The 19,321-nt window shown below is 39.7% G+C and overlaps 1 protein-coding gene across 1 annotated transcript; it reads left to right on the forward strand.

The window, feature by feature from the left end:
- The first annotated feature begins 91 nt into the window (after positions 1 to 91).
- On the forward strand, positions 92 to 18,040 carry mospd2 (motile sperm domain containing 2). The gene is made up of 15 exons (XM_082508398.1): positions 92 to 423; positions 540 to 597; positions 983 to 1,138; positions 2,004 to 2,090; positions 2,241 to 2,395; positions 3,659 to 3,719; positions 3,806 to 3,844; positions 3,943 to 4,067; positions 4,722 to 4,895; positions 8,713 to 8,831; positions 13,599 to 13,692; positions 13,849 to 13,945; positions 14,532 to 14,652; positions 15,201 to 15,303; positions 15,939 to 18,040. Exons 1-15 carry the CDS (start codon positions 391 to 393, stop codon positions 16,089 to 16,091), a joined length of 1,575 nt encoding a protein of 524 aa, XP_082364524.1. The 5' UTR covers positions 92 to 390; the 3' UTR covers positions 16,092 to 18,040.
- Positions 18,041 to 19,321: the final 1,281 nt, after the last annotated feature.

The following is a 19,321-nucleotide window of genomic DNA, read 5'->3' on the forward strand; positions in this document are numbered from 1 at the left end:
TCAACTTTTGTTTACACCGAGGTCACACTCGAAGTAGCGCGCCAACGGTCTCTGAACGCTTCCTGTCAGACGAAATGCATTGTGGGTGAGAGTTGTAAGCGAAACAGCCATGCACCGACACGGAAGTTGAAATGTGTCGCTACCTGGAACATTTATCTAAACAGACTTGTTGTAGGAGTAGTTAGGCTTTTAACAGGTCTTAGACACAATTCAACACTCCCTCGGTTACGAACAAAGAGCCACGCGAAGAGGTGTGGCTAAACCGGTAGAGCCAACATGGCAACGACAGGGCGTCAGTTTCCCAGTTAGTTCGCACTGATTCATACAAACAACAGTCAGCTAACTCGCTTTCAGTACACGGAACTGCCAAAGACCAGTGGACAGCTCAACATGGCTGAAGTTGAGCCACACGAAGGAGAGCAGGTATCGCTGATAACCGTTATTTATTTATTTATTTATTTTTGATCACTTATTGTCATAAATGACTATACGATTAAAGCCAAAGACGACTCTAACCTGAACCAACTCTGTTTTGACAGGACCTTGAAAAGAAAATCGAAGAGACAAGGCAGAGATTCAACAATGAGTTGCTCCAAGGTAGCACAGTTATTGCGGGCAAGCTGACAATAACATATCTTGCTTTTGAATGCATTTTGGTTGCTGTCATCTAGCTTGCATACATTCAGATATTGTACATTAAATAGTTAACTGTTACTTTACGCCCTGTTGCTTAAACGTTGACCCGAATACCCAGAGCCCAGATAAGCGTTAGCTCTTTACTGCCCCGAGTAGCAGTTTAGTTTTTAGACTAATTTTAGGCTAAGCCGTCACACCATGGCCTCCTGGGGGCTTTATTTGAGTTTGCGGCACAATGTGGACATTGTGGGTCTATGAGAATTTTAAATGGGAAAGTTTAAGTCTTTGAAATTGAAACCGATTTTGAAGTTGTCATGTGATTCAGTCTGCGTGTAAATGTTTGCAGATTCAACAGAGAAGTATGACCCCAGGGACGTGGAAAGGCTTCAGACAGATGACAGTCTGGTGGAGGGCTACCTGACATGGAGGATCTATAATGTTGATGATGCCTTGAAAATGATTGATGAAAGTCTTCATTGGAGAAAAGAGTATGGGGTAAATGGTAAGGTGCTGATATGATATGCAATATGTCACAGTATAACAATGTAACCTCACTGTTGTTAATGCTTACAATTTATAGTTTCAATACTAGGAAAATATTCGATTCCCAGTGCTACATGCATATTATATTTGAGCCCCAAAAATCATAAGCCCTTCCTAAAAGTGAAAATATTGACATTACCATTTTGAGATGTCTATAAGCCCGCAGTACAAACCGCTGCTTGTCTTTGTGCTTCCCTGGCATTAGTTCAGACAGAACATCATTGTTTGGGAAACGCCAGTTTCTCCACACACCCAAGAACAATCCCCACTGTTTCTTGTGAGGAACTTTTCAGAGTAACTGTCTGTTTTTTAAATAGCAAATTCTATTTGTCAACAGTTGTTTTTAGAAAGTTTCCTTCAGTAAAGTCTACAAGGTATTCAAGGACTTCGCCTTTTTTTTTTTTTAAGGGGGGGCTGGGGTGAATTTATATCCATTAACAGAAAATTTGCTATTTTCCATCAATTTTGGAAGTTTTAGAAAGACCTACTTTTGGGAATCTAGGTCCCTTAATAGCAAGACTTCATAATACTCTTAAAATGTGGCAAATTAGTGACCTTCTTTAAAGGACCATGCAGTGATTCAGAAATTTAGCACAGTATATTTCATACACTTTATGCTGTTTTATTTGTTAATAACTAGGGTAACACAAAATAATCAAATTAAAGATTTTCTGCGCCTTGAGGCAAAGAAATTAAAGGCAGCAGTAGTCTAAAAGATACAAGACAGATTCTTCCCTTTGCCTAAAATGTCATGTTGCATATTGTTATTCTTTGAATGAGAGCACTGGATAACAATGTAATGAGTGTCCTCATGTGTGTTTCAGACATTAATGAGAGCACTATTCCCAGATGGATGTTCGAAACTGGGGCTGTCTACCTCCATGGCTACGACAAAGAGGGCAACAAACTCTGTATGCACTTGCTCTATTAAAAGAGATTCTTCAGCTCAGCCTTTATTTGTTAGAAACTTTATCTTTCCCACTAAAAATGTTTGATCCCAATTTGAGAAAAAAAAATACAAATGAAATATGATAACTTAAAATTTGTTTCCTGTGTTTTAGTCTGGTTTAAGGTAAAGCTGCATGTCAAGGATTCAAAGACTGTCATAGACAAGAAAAAGTATGTTGCCTTTTGGCTGGAGAGGTATGCAAAGAAGGAACCTGGGATGCCTCTAACCGTTGTGTTTGACATGACGGACTCTGGCCTCAGCAATGTAGTAAGTCCATAAAGTTATTTTTAAGAGGAAGTCTTTTGTGTTTAAATAATTTACAGTTCGTGCTCTAGTCTAATCCAGGTCTTCAAAACTCACATTATGTTTTCAGTCTTTTCCTCTAAGGTATAAGTCTGTTGCTTTCCTGTTACTGTCACTGCAATGTTGTTTACCTTCCTCATACTTCTTGCTTCTTGAGCTGTGGACTTGCAGGGGCTGATACTCCTCAATGGTATTACACGTTAGAGATTAAAGTAACCTTTAAATCCTGATGGTCAGCTCGAGCGGGCCGTCTAATCCTTAGGCTCGCTGTGTCACAGGCATTGGCTCCTTGATGGAGGGCTCTGTCAGCGAGTTTATTTCATTGGCTTGGCTCTCTCCTAGAAAAATTGCTCAATTAAAGACAAATAAACCAACACAAACAAGGCAAAAAGAATATATAGCTATGCAGCTCCTGTATAAAATGAGTAGATTAGATGATCAGTTTGGAAAGCAGCTTTATTGAGGCCCGTTGAACCACAGTATGAGCCAGCGCAAAGCTAGCCAGTATGATCTCATTATGGGTTGGGAGTGAATTTCCTGCATAGCAATGAGGCTTCTAGCCAATTGTAAAGCTGAGCCGCGATATAGGGGTTATTACTATTGACGTATTTGCTGTTTGTCTGATAATTTAAATTATCATAAAACAATGAGGTTAAGATTTTTCATATTTATCTAAAATTGTTTAAAACGTGACTGAACATTTGACTTGGAGATTAAAATTTGTGCCTGTCTAAGGGGCTTTAATCAGAAGCCCTTTTATTATTTATGTTGAGAAAATGCACTGTAATCTGAGCCATTTGGGAGCTCTTTTTACGTAACTTGATTTTAGCAGGATTGCAGGATTGTGTAATTAAGGCATTGTGTAATGATAAAAGTTGAGGGTTAAATGTGCGTGTTACCATTAAGTAATGGCAAAATGGCATAAAAAAGCTAGATGGAAAAGATTCAATTTTTGTGAAAAAAAATATTGCCGTTCAGAAATGGAGAAAAAACGTGCTTAAGACTTTCTCTGACAATGGTTGACAGAGGCTGAGCAGGGGATCACTCAGAAGGGGAGCATGCAATGAATTTCCATATAATATTAAGTGGGTCGCTTCAGATGTAGAGGCTGTTAAGAGAGGGAAAAAAAATTTCCCCAGCAAAAGGGGTTTGTTGATGCATATTTTATTTTTTAAGCCTTTTGTGTGGTATTAATCACAAATTTCTTTCTTCCACTTTGTGTTTCAGGACATGGAGTTTGTGAAGTACATCATTAATTGCTTCAAAGTATATTATCCAAAGTTTTTATGTAAGTTACAAAAGTCATGTAAGTCATCTGGATCTTTTGAAACATTATTCTTACTAACTTGTTCCTTTTTTTTTTAATCATTTCAGCCAAAATGATAATAGTGGATATGCCTTGGATTCTGAATGGTAAGAATTTCAAATTTCCAATTTCCAAATTTCAAGCAGTCCTTACTAGTTTTTACGATTCTGACGTCTCAACAATAAAACATTTGTGTCTGCTACAGCTGCGTGGAAGATTGTGAAGTCGTGGTTGGGTCCAGAGGCAATCAGCAAACTTAGGTTTGCATCCAAATCTGAGGTCCAGACATACATAGGCCCCGAGTACTTGCCACCTCACATGGGTGGAACGGTATGTTATGGCTTTTTAAAATGGTTTTAAACTATGCGTTAATTAGTTTAACAAAAGATGCATTAGCAATGGAATGGTCAATACTCCAGTGGGATTATAGTGTGATAAATATTAAAAACTGGGGTAGGCCACATGGTTTGGGTGTGATTTAGCAAAAGAAAATCCATAATAATCTTTCAGCAGGTTGTAATTCAAGTCGTCTGAGAGGGAATTAGAGTCTTCTACCCCCTCTGGGCTCTGATTTTAGGCTTTAGAAAATCTAACATGTGATGGGAAACTTCACGAGTCACAAGTCCTTTTCAGAGCAGATCAGATGAATGCTACCATTTTGTATAGAATCTAAAAAGACCTATTAGAAAGTAACAGGGGAACATGTTAAGTGGACCATGATGTAGAAGATTAGGATTCAAATGCAGTGTGAAGTGTTAAGGTCAACACTGGGTTAAATGTTGTTTTTTTTCCCTTCTGTATCTGCATTCGTTTTCTTGCCAGTGATGAAGAAATCTAACTTTTTTAAATATTAAACACAAGTTTAGTTACTTTGCTTCTTTGTTTACATAACCAAAATCATATTTACTGATTAATCTGTTAGAAAAAGTGTTACTCTTTAATAACCATGCATGTGGTGACCTAACCTATTTGGCTATGTTCTAGGATTCCTTCAAGTATAGTTACCCACCTCTTCCTGACGATGACTTCCAAACACCCATCTGTGACAACGGGCCCATTGTTAGTGATGATGACAGGGAGAGCAAAGAAGGTGACTTGGATGTTAAAGATGCCCTTGAGTCCAGCTTCACTTCAGATGTTGTAGTAAAGCCCAAAAAGGTACATTTTCTTTCCATTTTAGTTATTAATATACTTTTTTTAACAAAGGAAAAAAAATAGTGGATAAAAATAATTTCAACTTTGTACACAATTTAATTACACAACAGTATAAAGTAAAACTGCTCCCTGGGTGTTGTGCAAGTCTGTACTTTGGCACTCAACACTTAGTATATGTGTAGTTAGTTTGATCGCATCTGATTGCCTATAAATAAATGTGATCTTTAATGCTGATGCTAATATAATTGGCAGGATTAGTGTTTCTGTTGTTATTAGAGTAGCTGCTCTCAAGTTCAATTCAATTGAATTTTATTTACAGTGCCAAATCCCAACAACAGTCGCCTCAAGGTGCTTTATATTGTAAGATAGCCCCTACAATAATACGTACGCGATGTCAGCTGAGACTGAGTTCTGAACATTTTTTAGATTTGGGTAGTGAAGCATTCTGCTTCTAGGGAGATTAGGTGAGGTTTGGTCACTGATTATTTCATCCTGTGCCTTCTTTCACTCAGTTTCTTTAAACTGCACACAAGGTAACAACATGTAATTGGGTTCCTTTCCAGCAGGTAATGGTTCTGATTTTTGTAAACATTGAGCTGCTACCTATTGCCTCTGTGAAGGTGACTTGTAATGTAATTGGCAGCAGGCATATCCAAAGCTCTTGCATCACAGATGGACCACTCAAACTCAAACTCAGCAGTCTTTGTCAACCACACAAGGAACTAAAAGATTGTTGAGTTTGTTGCTTAAGCCACTCCATGCTGGAACTGGATTCCTTCTCCCTGGCAGGATGGAGCACCATCGCTGAAATGCCCCAAAGACTGAATGTGTTGGAGCCCTCATCACCTCCCTCTCCCTCTTGTACAGCACCTTTTGCAAATGAGTGTTAAGTCCACCCTTCCAAGTCAACCTTGCTTATTTTCAAGTGAGCAGCATGCAAAAAGTGCCTGGCTGGAAGAAGATGGGATGTTATCAAAGGGATTACTTTAGCATATACTCATTATCTGAAAGCGCCTGTTAAAGAAAGTTGCACTTACATTGTATTAGTGTGTTTTAATAAATACCACACTGGTTTAGATTTTCAGAGCTGGGATATACACATCAGACAGTCATTTCCAGTCACAAGTTTGATGCTTTTTAATGTCCTTAGTGTAACAAGTGAGATCACCTCAAACTCTCAGCCATTGTTTTGACTAGAGATGCCTAAACTTCACATAATCAAAACGTGCACAGATCCCATGAATTGCGTAATGTTATTTCCCAAACGTTGGTATTGTACTGCAGGCCTCTGAGGTGGCCGGTTTCATATCAAAACATTTGCGTCAGCTCTGTGGAAAAGTTGAAGATATTTTTGAGGCTTGCCTGACAAAGTAAAGTTACACAATCACTCTGAGATGACACTTTACACACACGGAGGAAATATCTGAATATGGCTTCTTAGGTGTTGTGAATATTCAGGGTGAGAGAGTAGTGGTTCCACTTTGACAGGTAATTTGTTGTAATGGTAATTAAAAATTCATGTAAGCTGTTGTTAAGCATAATTTTGACACTCGCCTAAGGTTGCAGACCCCATTAGAAATTAAGTCTGCAAACGTTATTCACCATCACTCCCTTTTGAGCCTCGGGCATCTTTATTCAAGGTTTGCATATTATCCACAGCACCTGCATAATAACCACTTAGCACTTATTTTTGTGTTGCTTTATTATCCTGTTGGAAAAAGACCAAATTGGGTAGATAAAGGAAGCACAATAGAATAAAAGCAAAGCACTTGAATGGGATCAGAAGTGGACAATGTTAAGATGAGAGCTTGTGCATCAGCAGGTTGCTCAGTAGGGTTCATCATGTTTTCAATTCTGCTACACCTGATTTCTGGTAGTCCATACTATGAGTGAATCACTGTGTTTTTACAGTTGGAAACTCTTGGAATTTCAAGCCCGTCTGAGCGCATTCCTTAGTGCTTGTGCAGACGTTTCTGCTCCTCAACCATCTTGTGTCACTATACAAGACTGTTCCTCCATCAGCACCATGCACCTCAACCTGCATTCTTCTGGATACCAGTAATCACTAGCACAACTTTTTGGCCTCAGAAAGCTAATTGAGTTTCTTTCTGTTTTGAAACAAGGGCTGGATGTGGTAAGGAAGTGTAGGATTTCGCCTACACAAGGAGCTCAATGTCCGGAAGATTTCTGCAGGCTGGAAAGGCAGGTGTACTCACGTGGGTCGAATTATTGTGAGTGCACCTCCCTCACAGTCTCCTGATGTCATCACCACCCCTGGACATGTTCATCCCTTGACCTGTCCTGGACCTTACATTTCGATTTGACCCTCCGTTTGAAAGCATAACATTTCTGACCTTGTTATCAAGGCATGTCAGCTTAATAATGAGAAGCTTATCATTTGCACTATGTCCTGTAAACGCCGAACCAAGTGGGACAGTCATTTCACAGTTTAATTAGCTGTGGAGAAAGCGTAGCACACTCACTGCTGATCATTAGCAGTTTCACATTATTTGTATCTTCTCAGTTGAAAAAACTGCCAAGGTAATTACTGTTATATTACAGTAGACCAACTTATTAACCCATAGCACTAAATCTTTAATCCTGCCTGCCTTTGAGGCAGCTTTTCACAAAAGCCGTCTGTGTCTTGTCCTCTAACACTATCTCTTTTTAAGTTTGTTATTTAGCATTGCTAATCACACAGAGAATCTTATTTTGTGCCTTGATATGAACTGTTTCACCAAAAAACACTCCGATCAGCTCTTACTTTATTATATTTGTCAGTCCCTTCTGTGCCTTACAAAATGTGTAGAAATCACATATTTCTGTAATTTTAGTTTAATTCCTTGTACCCAGCTATGGCAGTGTATTCCTTTTAAATGTAATTTTCAAAATTAATTACCTTTTGTTTCTTTTTAACAAGTAATGAGATTTTGTATGAGTATGGATCTAGTAGAAATAATGCCAATGATATTATCACTAAAATAACTGTTAAACACTATCTGTATGAGACAGTAAAACATTTCACTTTTTAATTCAAACTTGATTATGTTTTACATTTTTCTACTCGCATTTCATTTTGTTAAGCTTGCTCTTTAAATGGATAAATAAATTGAGACATTTCATCAGCGGTTGATGTCTTCATTCTGGCAGTTGCATGATGGTCAGCCATGAAATTAAGCTCCCTTCCTCTCTGAGTCACAGAAAATACTGTCACGTGTAGAGTCTGCTCACTTTTGCCCCTGCCCACCTTCCTTTCCCCCCTCGATTCCTCACCTGCTGTGCTTGCTGCACAAACTGTTTTACACACCATGAAGCATCCATTTCCCGAACTGACCTACTTTAAAATAACTACCATTTATGCAGCCATTTTGAAACGTCTATCCTGTCAGCTGGTGTGTGGTCTTGAGATTTGTGTGAATAATTTGGGTCGAAGTTTAAGCAATTTGCTGACGTTATGAGCTGTATATGAGTCATCTTGTGACTCCTCAGTTACTTTCGTTTGTTTTGTTTTGTCAGAAGTCACAAGTTTGTGGATCACTTTTGGTTCCTCATCTTCATGGACATGCTAATTGTGGTTGTGTGTTCCCTCTGGAGGCTAAGTGGAACGACGGTCAGGGATCATCATAGGAATTTCCCATGCAAAATTATATGGAGCATTTAAAAAAAACTATTCATCAATGCCAGTACATGAATCCAATGACGGCTTTCTCTGTATGAATGCCAAAGGTCACATATTTCATTTTTAGGGGAAAAAAAACAGATAATGGTCACATGACAAAAATTGTGTGTCTCTCTAATCAAATGCTTTTTGTTCTTTCAGGTAAATTTTCTGGAACAAAGTTTGAGGTCAGAGGACAACGATAAAGGAGATGCAAGCGCCAGGACCAAAGGTGCCAGGAAGCCGCTGACCACCTTCAAAGGTTCTCTGTTAGATGTTAGGTAGGTTATAGCTCATCAAGATTGCATTAGTTTGGACACCTAAATTTAAGGTGGTGGTGGTCAGAGGGCCCGGTGGCGCCAGTGTCCGGCAGCCTCGCCTCTGTCAGTGCGCCCCAGGGCAGCTGTGGCTACAATGTAGCTTGCCATCGCCAGTGTGTGAATGTGTGTGTGAATCGGTGAATGACTGAATGTAGTGTAAAGCGCTTTGGGGTCCTTAGGGACTAGAAAAGCGTTATACAAATGCAGGCCATTTACCATTTAAGAGTTCCCATAACTTTGTCACAGGCAGGCGACATCTGCTGTTTTTTCCCTTTGTATTCTAATACTACACTGTTCAAGACCATACAACATGTGAGATAAAACCCCAACAAGACGACCCCTTATGAGCAGCCACTTGGCTTTTGCGCTTATACTACAACTGCCATGCTCTGCTGCTGCTTTTCGTCCCTCACTCTCCCTCTGCGTGATGCGCACATGATCACTGGTGCGCTCATTTGGGTGCGCTTGGTTCTTGCCTCTAGACATCATGAGGCCGAGTCAGCAGGGAATTTGCACAACGCCCATCTCTCTTTGCGAAGAACCAACAGAAGTCACCCATCATGCTTGTATTCAGGTTTCCATGATATTGTTCGTTCAAAATGTTTTCACACGCTCAAAGCCAAATTTGGTAGAAAAAAGTCGATATGAACATGTAGAAAGTGTATTTTCAGTGGCAATATAGCACCTGCTTTCAGATTAGGAATCACCAAATAAAATTCGTTAAAATACAGGTAACAGAATCCCAGTAGCTAAGTGCTTGCTGAGCAGTGTAATAGTAATGACAGAACAATTGCAGCCATTTAGTTGTAGATCATTTCATGTTCAAACTAGCTTTTTGCAAACACACCTTAAGGGAGTAACCATGAAGTCTTGCAGACTGACAAGTAACTGATGGGTTGGAAAGCTTTTTGAATGTCACTCTGCATCATCAGTGTTGTGGACTACATGGCGAGATCATATTCAGGGAACAGCCATCGGGTCATGCAGCACTGTAATGCTTTTTATGTGTTTACATTTACTGAATGTATCACACAAAGCTCATGGGAAAAACCTAACATAGAACTAATATTCTATGTTCTAATATTTTTATTAAAAAATGATGTGCCTCAGCAGCTCCTCCTTTCTTTGGTACCCTAATGAAGATCACCTGTCAGACAGGCCTTTAGAGCCCTGCAGCGCTTCCTTTTTCTCTTTTGATGAATAATACCATAATTATTGGTATTATGTCTTGGAGGGGGTTACTACTATGGGAATTCCACTATCAGCTACTTTTAAATGGACCTAATGAACTACTAAATTTCATTGAGTAGGATACTGTCCAGCAATGGAGCATCCCCACATTCATGTGCTAATAGGCATTCCTGTTTCCATGGTTAACATTTCTGCAGAAATACAGTCCCGATCAAAAGTTTAAGACCACTTGAAAAATGGCAAGAAATCATGTTTTGCATGGATCTTAAGTAGCGCTTCAAAATGCAACAACAGTGTTGTCCTGTTGAAAAACCCAGTTGTTACCACACAGATGAGGGCCCTCAGTCATGAGGGATGCTCTCTGCAAAATCTGTGCATAGCCAGCGGCCGTTTGACGCCCCTGCACCTCCTGAAGCTCTATCCATTATGGCGTCCACTCCACTGTGGCACGCAGAAAAAAATCTCAGGTGGGATCTGCTGATCAGTAACTGCTGATCAGTAACGTTGGAAGCCATCAGGACCATCAAGGTACATTATTGCCAATTGGGTCCTCCGGCTCAGTCCTAGTGAAATTTTTTGGGGTCTTCCTGACTTTTTTTGTTCCATAACTCTCAGGATCATTAAAGAAATTCCAAATGACTGTTTTACTGCATCCCACCTCAGCAGCGGTGGCGCACTGCGAGAGACCCTGCTTATGCAGTTCAGCAGCCCGACCTGTTCAAAAAGGGAATGAGTTTTTGCTTTTGCCATCAGAACGTCATGACAGTGTGACTACCCGACAGAAAATGACAATGAATCCACATTTTTGCACAGATTTGGCCTTTTAAAGGCATGTGGTCCTAAACTTAAGTGTTGTTTTCAATAAATTGGATGCTCAAAAAATGTTTTGTCTCACTCATATTTCTTCTGGTTGCATGTTGAAGCTCTACTTGGAACCTTGTTCAGATCCAACCATGCAAAATAGCATTTTTTTTGTCATTTTTCAAGTGGTCTTAAATGTGATCAGGACTATATATATACATATACATATATTGCTTTTGCAGATTCCTTCCCTTTGTTACGGTAATACTAGATATATTTTTTGTAATTTTGTAAATCATGCTAAATTCCCACCTCTGCTATCACAAACTCCACACCACACCAGAGTATACCAATATGGACCAATATTAATTCTATTTGTTTACTCTGGACCACGATTCAATTGCAGTTTCACACAAGCTAAACTAAAAATATACTAGCTTTAGAAATGAACCTCACCCTAAACAAACACGTAAAACATTCTTGGGGTCTGATCTGCACCTAGCATACTCTGCTTCTCTGCAGGTGCACCCAGCCTAGTTGTTTAAGCTGCTTCAGAATTTGCTTGGCCTTCTTCCCTGCAGCCTGAAAAAAAAACTGCACTAACCGGGCAAACATGCCAGAATCAGTTTTAACTGCAAACAGCAAAGGTTGGCTGTGAATGCATCAGTCTAGCTGATGTGGACCTGGGTTGAATACACAGACCAGCCAGCTTCTTTGTTCTGCAACGACAACTCTATTGTGTTTGGGAGACCTAAAGCCAGAAGTGTTATCTGGTCACCAAAAGGTAACTGGTTTGATGTTCTACACAGTTTACATGGGTTCATCTATGAGTCTGTCCCATGTTTCCAATATTTCTGCCAATTCCCTTTGGGTAAGACATGCCAAAGCTTGTTCAGGACCCTTACATCAAGGAAGATTTGCTGTAATATACGTGTAACTAGGTATAACCAGTTGACTCGCACGTCTATGTCTTGAAGAGCCATATGCAAAAAGATTAACTGCATCTGAAGTCATTATTGATGTTTTGTACCTTTATAGCTCAACTGATCTGTTCAAACAGAGGCAGGAATTAAGGATGCTGACAGTCAATTGCTCATTGACTAGAGATGAATTGGTGTTATGCTAATTAGTATGCTAATTAGTAAGAAACAATTATCTTCAAGAAAGGTGTGCTAGTCCCCCTCCTACACATTGTCAAACAGAACATATATTTTAATTGAACCTTCATTAAATTGCAAATTGATTGCTGAGTTCAGAAGATATGCATTTCAGTATGGAGTACAACAATCCCATAATGATCTGGTTGTTTCGTGGGTAAATATTTTGCGTATATAATGTGTACTCTTCATGTACTCTTCATTTTCATGAATAATGTCTGTTGATTTCTGTGTTTACAAAGCTAAAGCTTTGATGTGAGGATTTTGACAGCTCTGGGCTGTGAATTATACTGATAAACAGATTAAAATGAGCCTTAAATGCAATTATGTTTGGGAGTTGTGTTAGCCTTCATTCGAGACTGGGGGCTTTAGGAGAGAGTAGGGGTCTTTGATCTTGTGTTTGCCAGAGGTTTGCAGAGCCCAAAGACTCACTTTGAGATCAAGCATGCTTTACTCTTTTTTTTTTTCTCTTTTTTTTTTCTTTTTCCCTACCATAAGGGACATGGAAAAGGAAAAAAAGGGAAAAAAATCTTTGTTCTTAGCGGTCTTAGTTCATAAAACAGCCAAGCTGCATCATTGAGAAGCTTTATACATGCATAGCAGATAATATGATCCCGCTGTAATAAGTATGCAATGTGCACCAAGGCCAAATTCATCAAATCGCATGCTGCATGTATATATATATATATCACCAAGTTAGACTGTGTGAGCTAACGACAAGCAAAGCATACGTGACCCCTTACAGGTTTCCTATGGCTCGTTCCTTCCTTTGCAACGTTATACAAATCTCACTAAATCAAATGCTAGAAGGGATTCATTTTATTTCATATTTTTTAATCCAAGTCATAATATCAGGAGGTCTCCCTCTAGTAAGATGGACAGCTTGATTCCGGATACTAAGTTAGATTGCTTTATTTTAAATATATTTTCCTGTAGCAGTAACATCAGTGTTCTTGATTTTGTAGCTTGCCATCACCAGTGTGTGAATGTGTGTGTGAATGGGTGGATGACAGGTTGTGTAAAGCGCTTTGGGGTCCTTAGGGACTAGAAAAAAGCGCTATACAAATACAGGCCATTTACCATTTGATATTCTGGTACACAACAGACTTTGGAAAAACAACCCATGCTGAAGTCTCCTCCTTATAACTTACAAAACAGCCGGATTTTGCCCTGCAGCTAAGCTTGTTGAACAAGTCATAAAACTTTCAAAAGGGCTGTAGCAGAGCGCCGGTAACATAACTTGTTTAGGTTGGCTAAAGAGGACAGTAAACAAGTAAAGGTTGGTTTAGATGTACCATGCTCGTTCAGTACCACAGTGTTCTGTTATTATGTTTCCTTTTTTAATTCAATGATAAAATTGTTAACAATTAATTACAGTGAATTAAAGAAGCAGATTCTTCATTCAGTTAAATAAAATCCTGGAAAAGGTAATTTGTTAGAGGTTTCCATTGTCAAAACATTTGGCTACATTTTTAATAAAAAAGAATAAAATTGTGTCTCAGGTTTCCACCTATGTAGCAGTCTAATGTAGTTCCTGCTACACTCTGAGGTTTTTTTTACTCTTTATCTCTCTGTTCAGCCCTGCAGAGGAGCTCAGCTTTGGTTCTGGAGAGACTGAAAAGAAAAGCTTAATTATCCTGAACAATGTGGTCAAAAATCAGGTGGCCTTTAAGGTGAGTCTGAAAGCGTGTGGCACTTGCTACAGTTAATTCATGCACCAGTTCCCTTTGATCTCACAGTTCACAGACTAACTATTGCGTTTATGTATTCAATAAATTGAGGAGACAGAAAAAAAAGCATTGTTAAATGTTCCTCTAATGTCTTCACAGGTGCGGACCACGGCGCCCGACAAGTATAGAGTGAAGCCGAGCAGCAGCTGCTGTGAGCCAGGAGCTTCAGTAGACATAGTTGTGTCACTGCATGGAGGTATTGCACTTAAGCTCTGCACTCTTCTCACAGCAGATGTTTCTAAATGCTGAACCTCAGAATAATCAAGAGGTTCAGTGTATTACCTTCCTAAAGTGCAGGCAGCCACTTTCTCCTGCCTGACATGCATATTTCAAGACTGATAAAAGAATCATCTCTACAAAACAAACCATCAGACAACTGACAGTGCTGCGTGAGTTGAAACAGCTTGTGCCCTTCAAGCACCGAAATGTCAGCTGTAGGTTATGATGTGCTGAACATAGCTCGCTCAGAGGAACCAGTGCAGCTTATTTTGGGTTACTTTTTTTCCCAGCTTTTATGCTGTGGTGGGGGGGGGGGGTTTCTTCTCCCCAAAACTGTCACATCTAACACTGGCTTCTGTGAACATAGTCCTTCTGTTTCTGTGTCTGAACCAAATCAGTCAGCTGCACTAGTTTTGTTGTTGATTTTAAGAGCAATTTAAATTTTTTTTTTTGCATTTTCTGAAACAAAAATCAAATTATTCAGTTTTCAACAGCTGTCTCGGTGAGTTGTGCTTACGTTAATGTTTTTGTTTTTTTGTTTTTCTCTGCCTGATTTTGTGCAGGTTCTCAGGCCTCTCCACAGGACAGGTTTCTGATTATGGCTGCAGAGATGGAAAATGCTGGATCACAAGATCTTTCACAGTTCTGGAAAGAAGTACCGAAAACCAAAATCATGGAACACAGGTCTGCAGTGACGTGTTGGCCACACGTAATGCCAAGCTTTTACTTTGGCATGCCTCCCAAGTATATTTGGCAGCTTATTTTAGATTCTGTGCTCGTTTAATTCGCTGAGAGAAAGAAGAAATCCTTGTCTGACTTATTTTTTTCTAGTTAATTCACAACTAACCTGCTAGTCCCAGCCCTTCCTGTCTCATTTTCACTACCAGCTGTTTCACTTGCCAGTTTGCTAATGTAACAGCCTCAATATCATTCAGCTGCTTCCCTAAAGTGGATCCTATCCCAAAGGTGGTGGAAGTGGAACTCCACCTACTTACACTGCAGCTGGATATCAGCTTTGAGCTGTAGGGCCAGTTAAGTTGAAAACTAGTTTGTGTGCTATTGTGACGAGCTCAAAAAGGGTATAGCGCAGAACAAGGATTACAGCTGCTAACTGAAGTCTAAAATGATGGAAATAAATGAAGATGGACTATGTTTCTGCCACACAGTACTCCTGTGGACCAATGATTGCATCCTCCTGATATCCTACACTAATTAGATTGTCTTTCCTACAGATTGCGCTGTCATGTTCTGGAGAGTGCTAAATCAGCAATTAAATCTTTTAAGGATAACCCAATGGAGACGATGCCAATCGAGCAGCAGGAGTTAAATATAGCGGTGAGTTTTGGTGTAAAAAATAAATAAATACAGAAATCTTGGTCAGTTTTTAGATTTTTCAGACTCTGGCTCCATTGGTAACCATCTAATGAATATACATCCCTGTCACATGGCAATCAACAGTATCTTTCAAGTTTAACGTGGGAACAGTTAACTGTTAGTTTGCTAACAGTGCCTGTATTTTGTTGGCATTTCTTGGTCTTTGGTCGCCACATGTCTACCTGTGTGTACACCACTTAAGCAACAGACACTCATCCATCCATCCATTTATTCAGTTCAGCACAGACTGGAGTAGGATGAAAAGTTGGGTAAATCCACTACAGGTCTCCAGTTCATCACACAAATGACTAACACAGAGAGACAGACAACTATTCATGCTACATTCATACCTACAGCAAATTTAGAATCACCCTTAACATGCATGCTCTTGGACTATGGGAGGAAGTTGGAATCCCCACATAGACACATGGAGAACATGCTGACTTCATTTTCTAAAATTTTTCTGTCAGCAAAGAGAGGTTCTTACCGTAACAGTTAGCTGTTCCTGTTTTCCCTGCACACATGTTTCCACGACCTGTTTGAAAAACACTTTAGAAGCATAAACGAGGTCATTCAACCAGTTTTTGTCTCACCAGCTAATGCGAGTCACAGCCTGCACCTCACGGCTGGAGCAGAAGCTGGACAACACCCTGTGGTTGCAGAAGGTTCTCATTGTGTTGGTGGTAGTCCTCGTGATGCTAAACCTGCTGTGTCTCCACCTGCTGGGAACAGCTCAGCAGCCATCTTGATGTGCAACGGCACCCCATCAGCTGTTTCTGTAAATTCCTGATACACAGTTCCAGCGGGGCCGCGTTTGAACTTCCTGATTGGCGGTCATCTGATGTTTTCCCGCCCTTTCCACAAGCTGCTATCATGGAGAGTCAGCAGGGCTGACTTTAGGACATGTGAGTTGTTGTGGAGTAAGACTAAATGAAGAGATTCTCTTTTTCTGACACAGTCAGATTCAATGATGTGACATCAGTTCCTTGGTGTTTTTTTGTTGGTTTTTTTTGTTTTTGCTTTTTAATATTGCTCATGGAAAAATGTAATTTACTCAAATTAATTGCAACAGTCACAATATGTAGAAAGTATTAGTTATTTTTTCAAACACGTTGTATAATTTTTTACATGATATAAATATAAACAAAATAAACACCTTTGGTCACCTTATCTAATTTCATTTGACATCAAAAGGCTTTTGTCTTTGTGATCAGTTCAGGTAAAAATAAGAGGAAAAAAATGAACTTGTGGAGTTCAAAACGCCAGCATTTGATCAAATATAGATGTTTTGGCTACTTAGCAGCCTTGTTTTGCATAAATATTCAAGCTCCCGAGCACCCTCATTAGTTCAGAGGTGCTTAATTGAAAACATCGCAACATATGACCTCACTAAACTTCTCCACACTCCGAGCAAGGAGCCACAAGAGATCTCTGTCTACACTATCTCCTCAATTTGTTTTAATTACCTCAACACTGAACTAAACTAAAATTACCAAAGCAATTACTGGCGAGTGCAAGGACACTGCACAACCCACTTGTAGCTTAGTGGGAAGCGCTGATATCTATAACAAGATCCAGCTCGGAGCAATCAGGATGTGAGCCGCGGCGCGAGGAGTGATCGCGGTTTGCTTATTAGATGTGTGCACATAAGGGCTGCCTGGCTTTAACAACTTGCAGTTTGTTCACAGTCAGTGGTAGCTGCTTACATTTTAGGGGTGATTAGAATTCTTCATGCATTAATGAGTAAACTAATCCTGCTTTCATTATGAACACTGGGCAGCTTTCACATGCCACAAAATATTTATTTATTTATTTTGTTTCCCTGCACATGGCATCGTGTTTTGTCATCTCTAGCTTTTAATATTTTAGAGGTAACTCTAAATATGCTGTCTTTCTTTAAGTGAAAGCTTCGTGTATGCGCTTTCTAGAAGGTATAGGATAGCTTTAAGTGAATGTGCATTGGATGTAAAACTTGCATCCTTGCTAGGAAGTGCATTCTGCACTATTTGGGTAAAAAGTGCCAATGCACTTTAAAAAAAAATGGATAGAGGTTAATGGAGTGTGCGCCTCTAGAGGGGAAAAAAGTAAAAGCTTTGGTATCACACATAGCTTGGTTGATTTTTGGAGTGCATCTGAGTGCCATGCAGCACGTGACTGAACTCTGAAATATTTCAGAAGAATAGCAGAGAGTCCAAAAACAGCCAGGATGACTGGAGTGGGAAATTATTCAAGTGGTCATATGACGGTGATTCCCAGACAGACTTGCCTCATCTGATTTTCGAGATATCACTAATTGCAAGCTGTGGATATTGTACGTCTTTTTTTTCCAGCAGCTGCAGAAGACAGAAACTCCTCCGTAGCATTGATTTCACATTAAAGATCAGGTAAATCGAAACTCGGTGTGCGTGCGTGTGTTCCTGGCCCCGGGCGCTAATGCAGTGTTTGAGGGGGTGACGATTTAGTTCGGGCGCCGTATTGGAACAGAGGGATCAATGGGGAGTTAACGAGTGCCGCATTCAACAAGAAGGCTGTGGGTGAATTGAATAAAATCATGTTGATGTCCAGAGGTGAAGGAGCAGCACATTCTGCTCCTTCATCATCTGTAAATGACCTGTTGAAATCAATGATTTTGATACAGTGGCATTACTCATTTCCAATAAAAATGACAGATGCATAAAATGCATCCATATCCCAGTCATATTGTCTGCTTTAGTCATTTCTTGCTTTTTACTTCTAGTATAAGCCTCTTTTCTGCTCTGGCTCCTGTTCTGTTGTATGTATTGATTAAATATGGGTCAAGGGTCAGTGAGTGCTTACTTGGTAGGTTGTTGACAAGCTTACAGGCTGCTAGGACTAAGCATTACAAAGTAATGCCTTGCTCAAAGTTCCTGGTTATAGGACATTCTTGAATAAAACTATGGGCGTTTCTGCATTGGAACAAATGTTTACTGTGAAACCAGCAGCTTATTGTCAATACTGGATTTGGGGAATGGAGATAAGTTCATCTTCTTTTTTCCCTTCTTTCAGTTCCTCCCTTTAGGGGTCTCCACAGCAGGTCATTTGCCTCCATCTCACCCTATCTTCCCCCGTCACACCAACTCTGCATGTCTTCTCTCACCACATCTATGAATCTTCTTTATGCTGTTTTTTCCCCTCCTGCCTTCCAGCTCCATCTTCAGCACCCTTTTTTCAGTATATCTATTTCCCCTCCTGTCTAATTCCAAACTGAGCTGTTCCTTTGATATAACCCTGTCCCTCTGGGTTACTCCCAATCAAAATCTTCAGCTCTGCTACCTCCTGTCTTTTTGTCAGCACCACTATCTCCAAACCATACATCATAGCAGGTCTCACTACCATCTTGTAAATGTTCACTTTCACTCTTGCTGCTTCCTTTCTGTCACAAATCACCCTTGACACTCGTCTCCACCCACTCCACCCTCCCTGCAGTCTCTTTTTCACCACACTCATGCACTGTCGGTTATTTTGAAAGGTTGACCCCAGGTATTTAAACTCGTCTACCTCCACTGCCTCTACTCATTGCATCTTAAGGGAATAGCCATAAGTGGTGACCTTTAAGAAAAAGTCATTGCATTGTGTACAGTGTTGTTCTATCTTGATGCTCTTGTTCCCTCATAGAGCAACACAAGAAAAACAGAATCTTGCATCTTTACTATAGCATCTATAAAGGGCCCAGTTTTTTAGTCAGGTACACAGAAGAGTATTGATTGTGTTTATGTAAAAATAGGCTTTACTGAAATGATGACATAAGATTAATTCACATGATAAACAGAGGAAGTTCACTTTTTTCTGGGCTCGGGTATTTTAGTTTTATCCATTGTGCTTCTAATTATGTTGTTTTTCTGTTCAAATGTACTCTTTAAGAGTGCAACAGCTTTTTCAGTAAGTCATTAGTAAGATATCTTAACACTAGAATATTTGTCTTAAACTTGAGTAATAAAAAAGGTATGAACAGGAATCA

This window comes from Aulonocara stuartgranti (genome assembly GCF_965226115.1).
Source record: "Aulonocara stuartgranti genome assembly, chromosome: 16".
NCBI lineage: Eukaryota > Metazoa > Chordata > Actinopteri > Cichliformes > Cichlidae > Aulonocara > Aulonocara stuartgranti.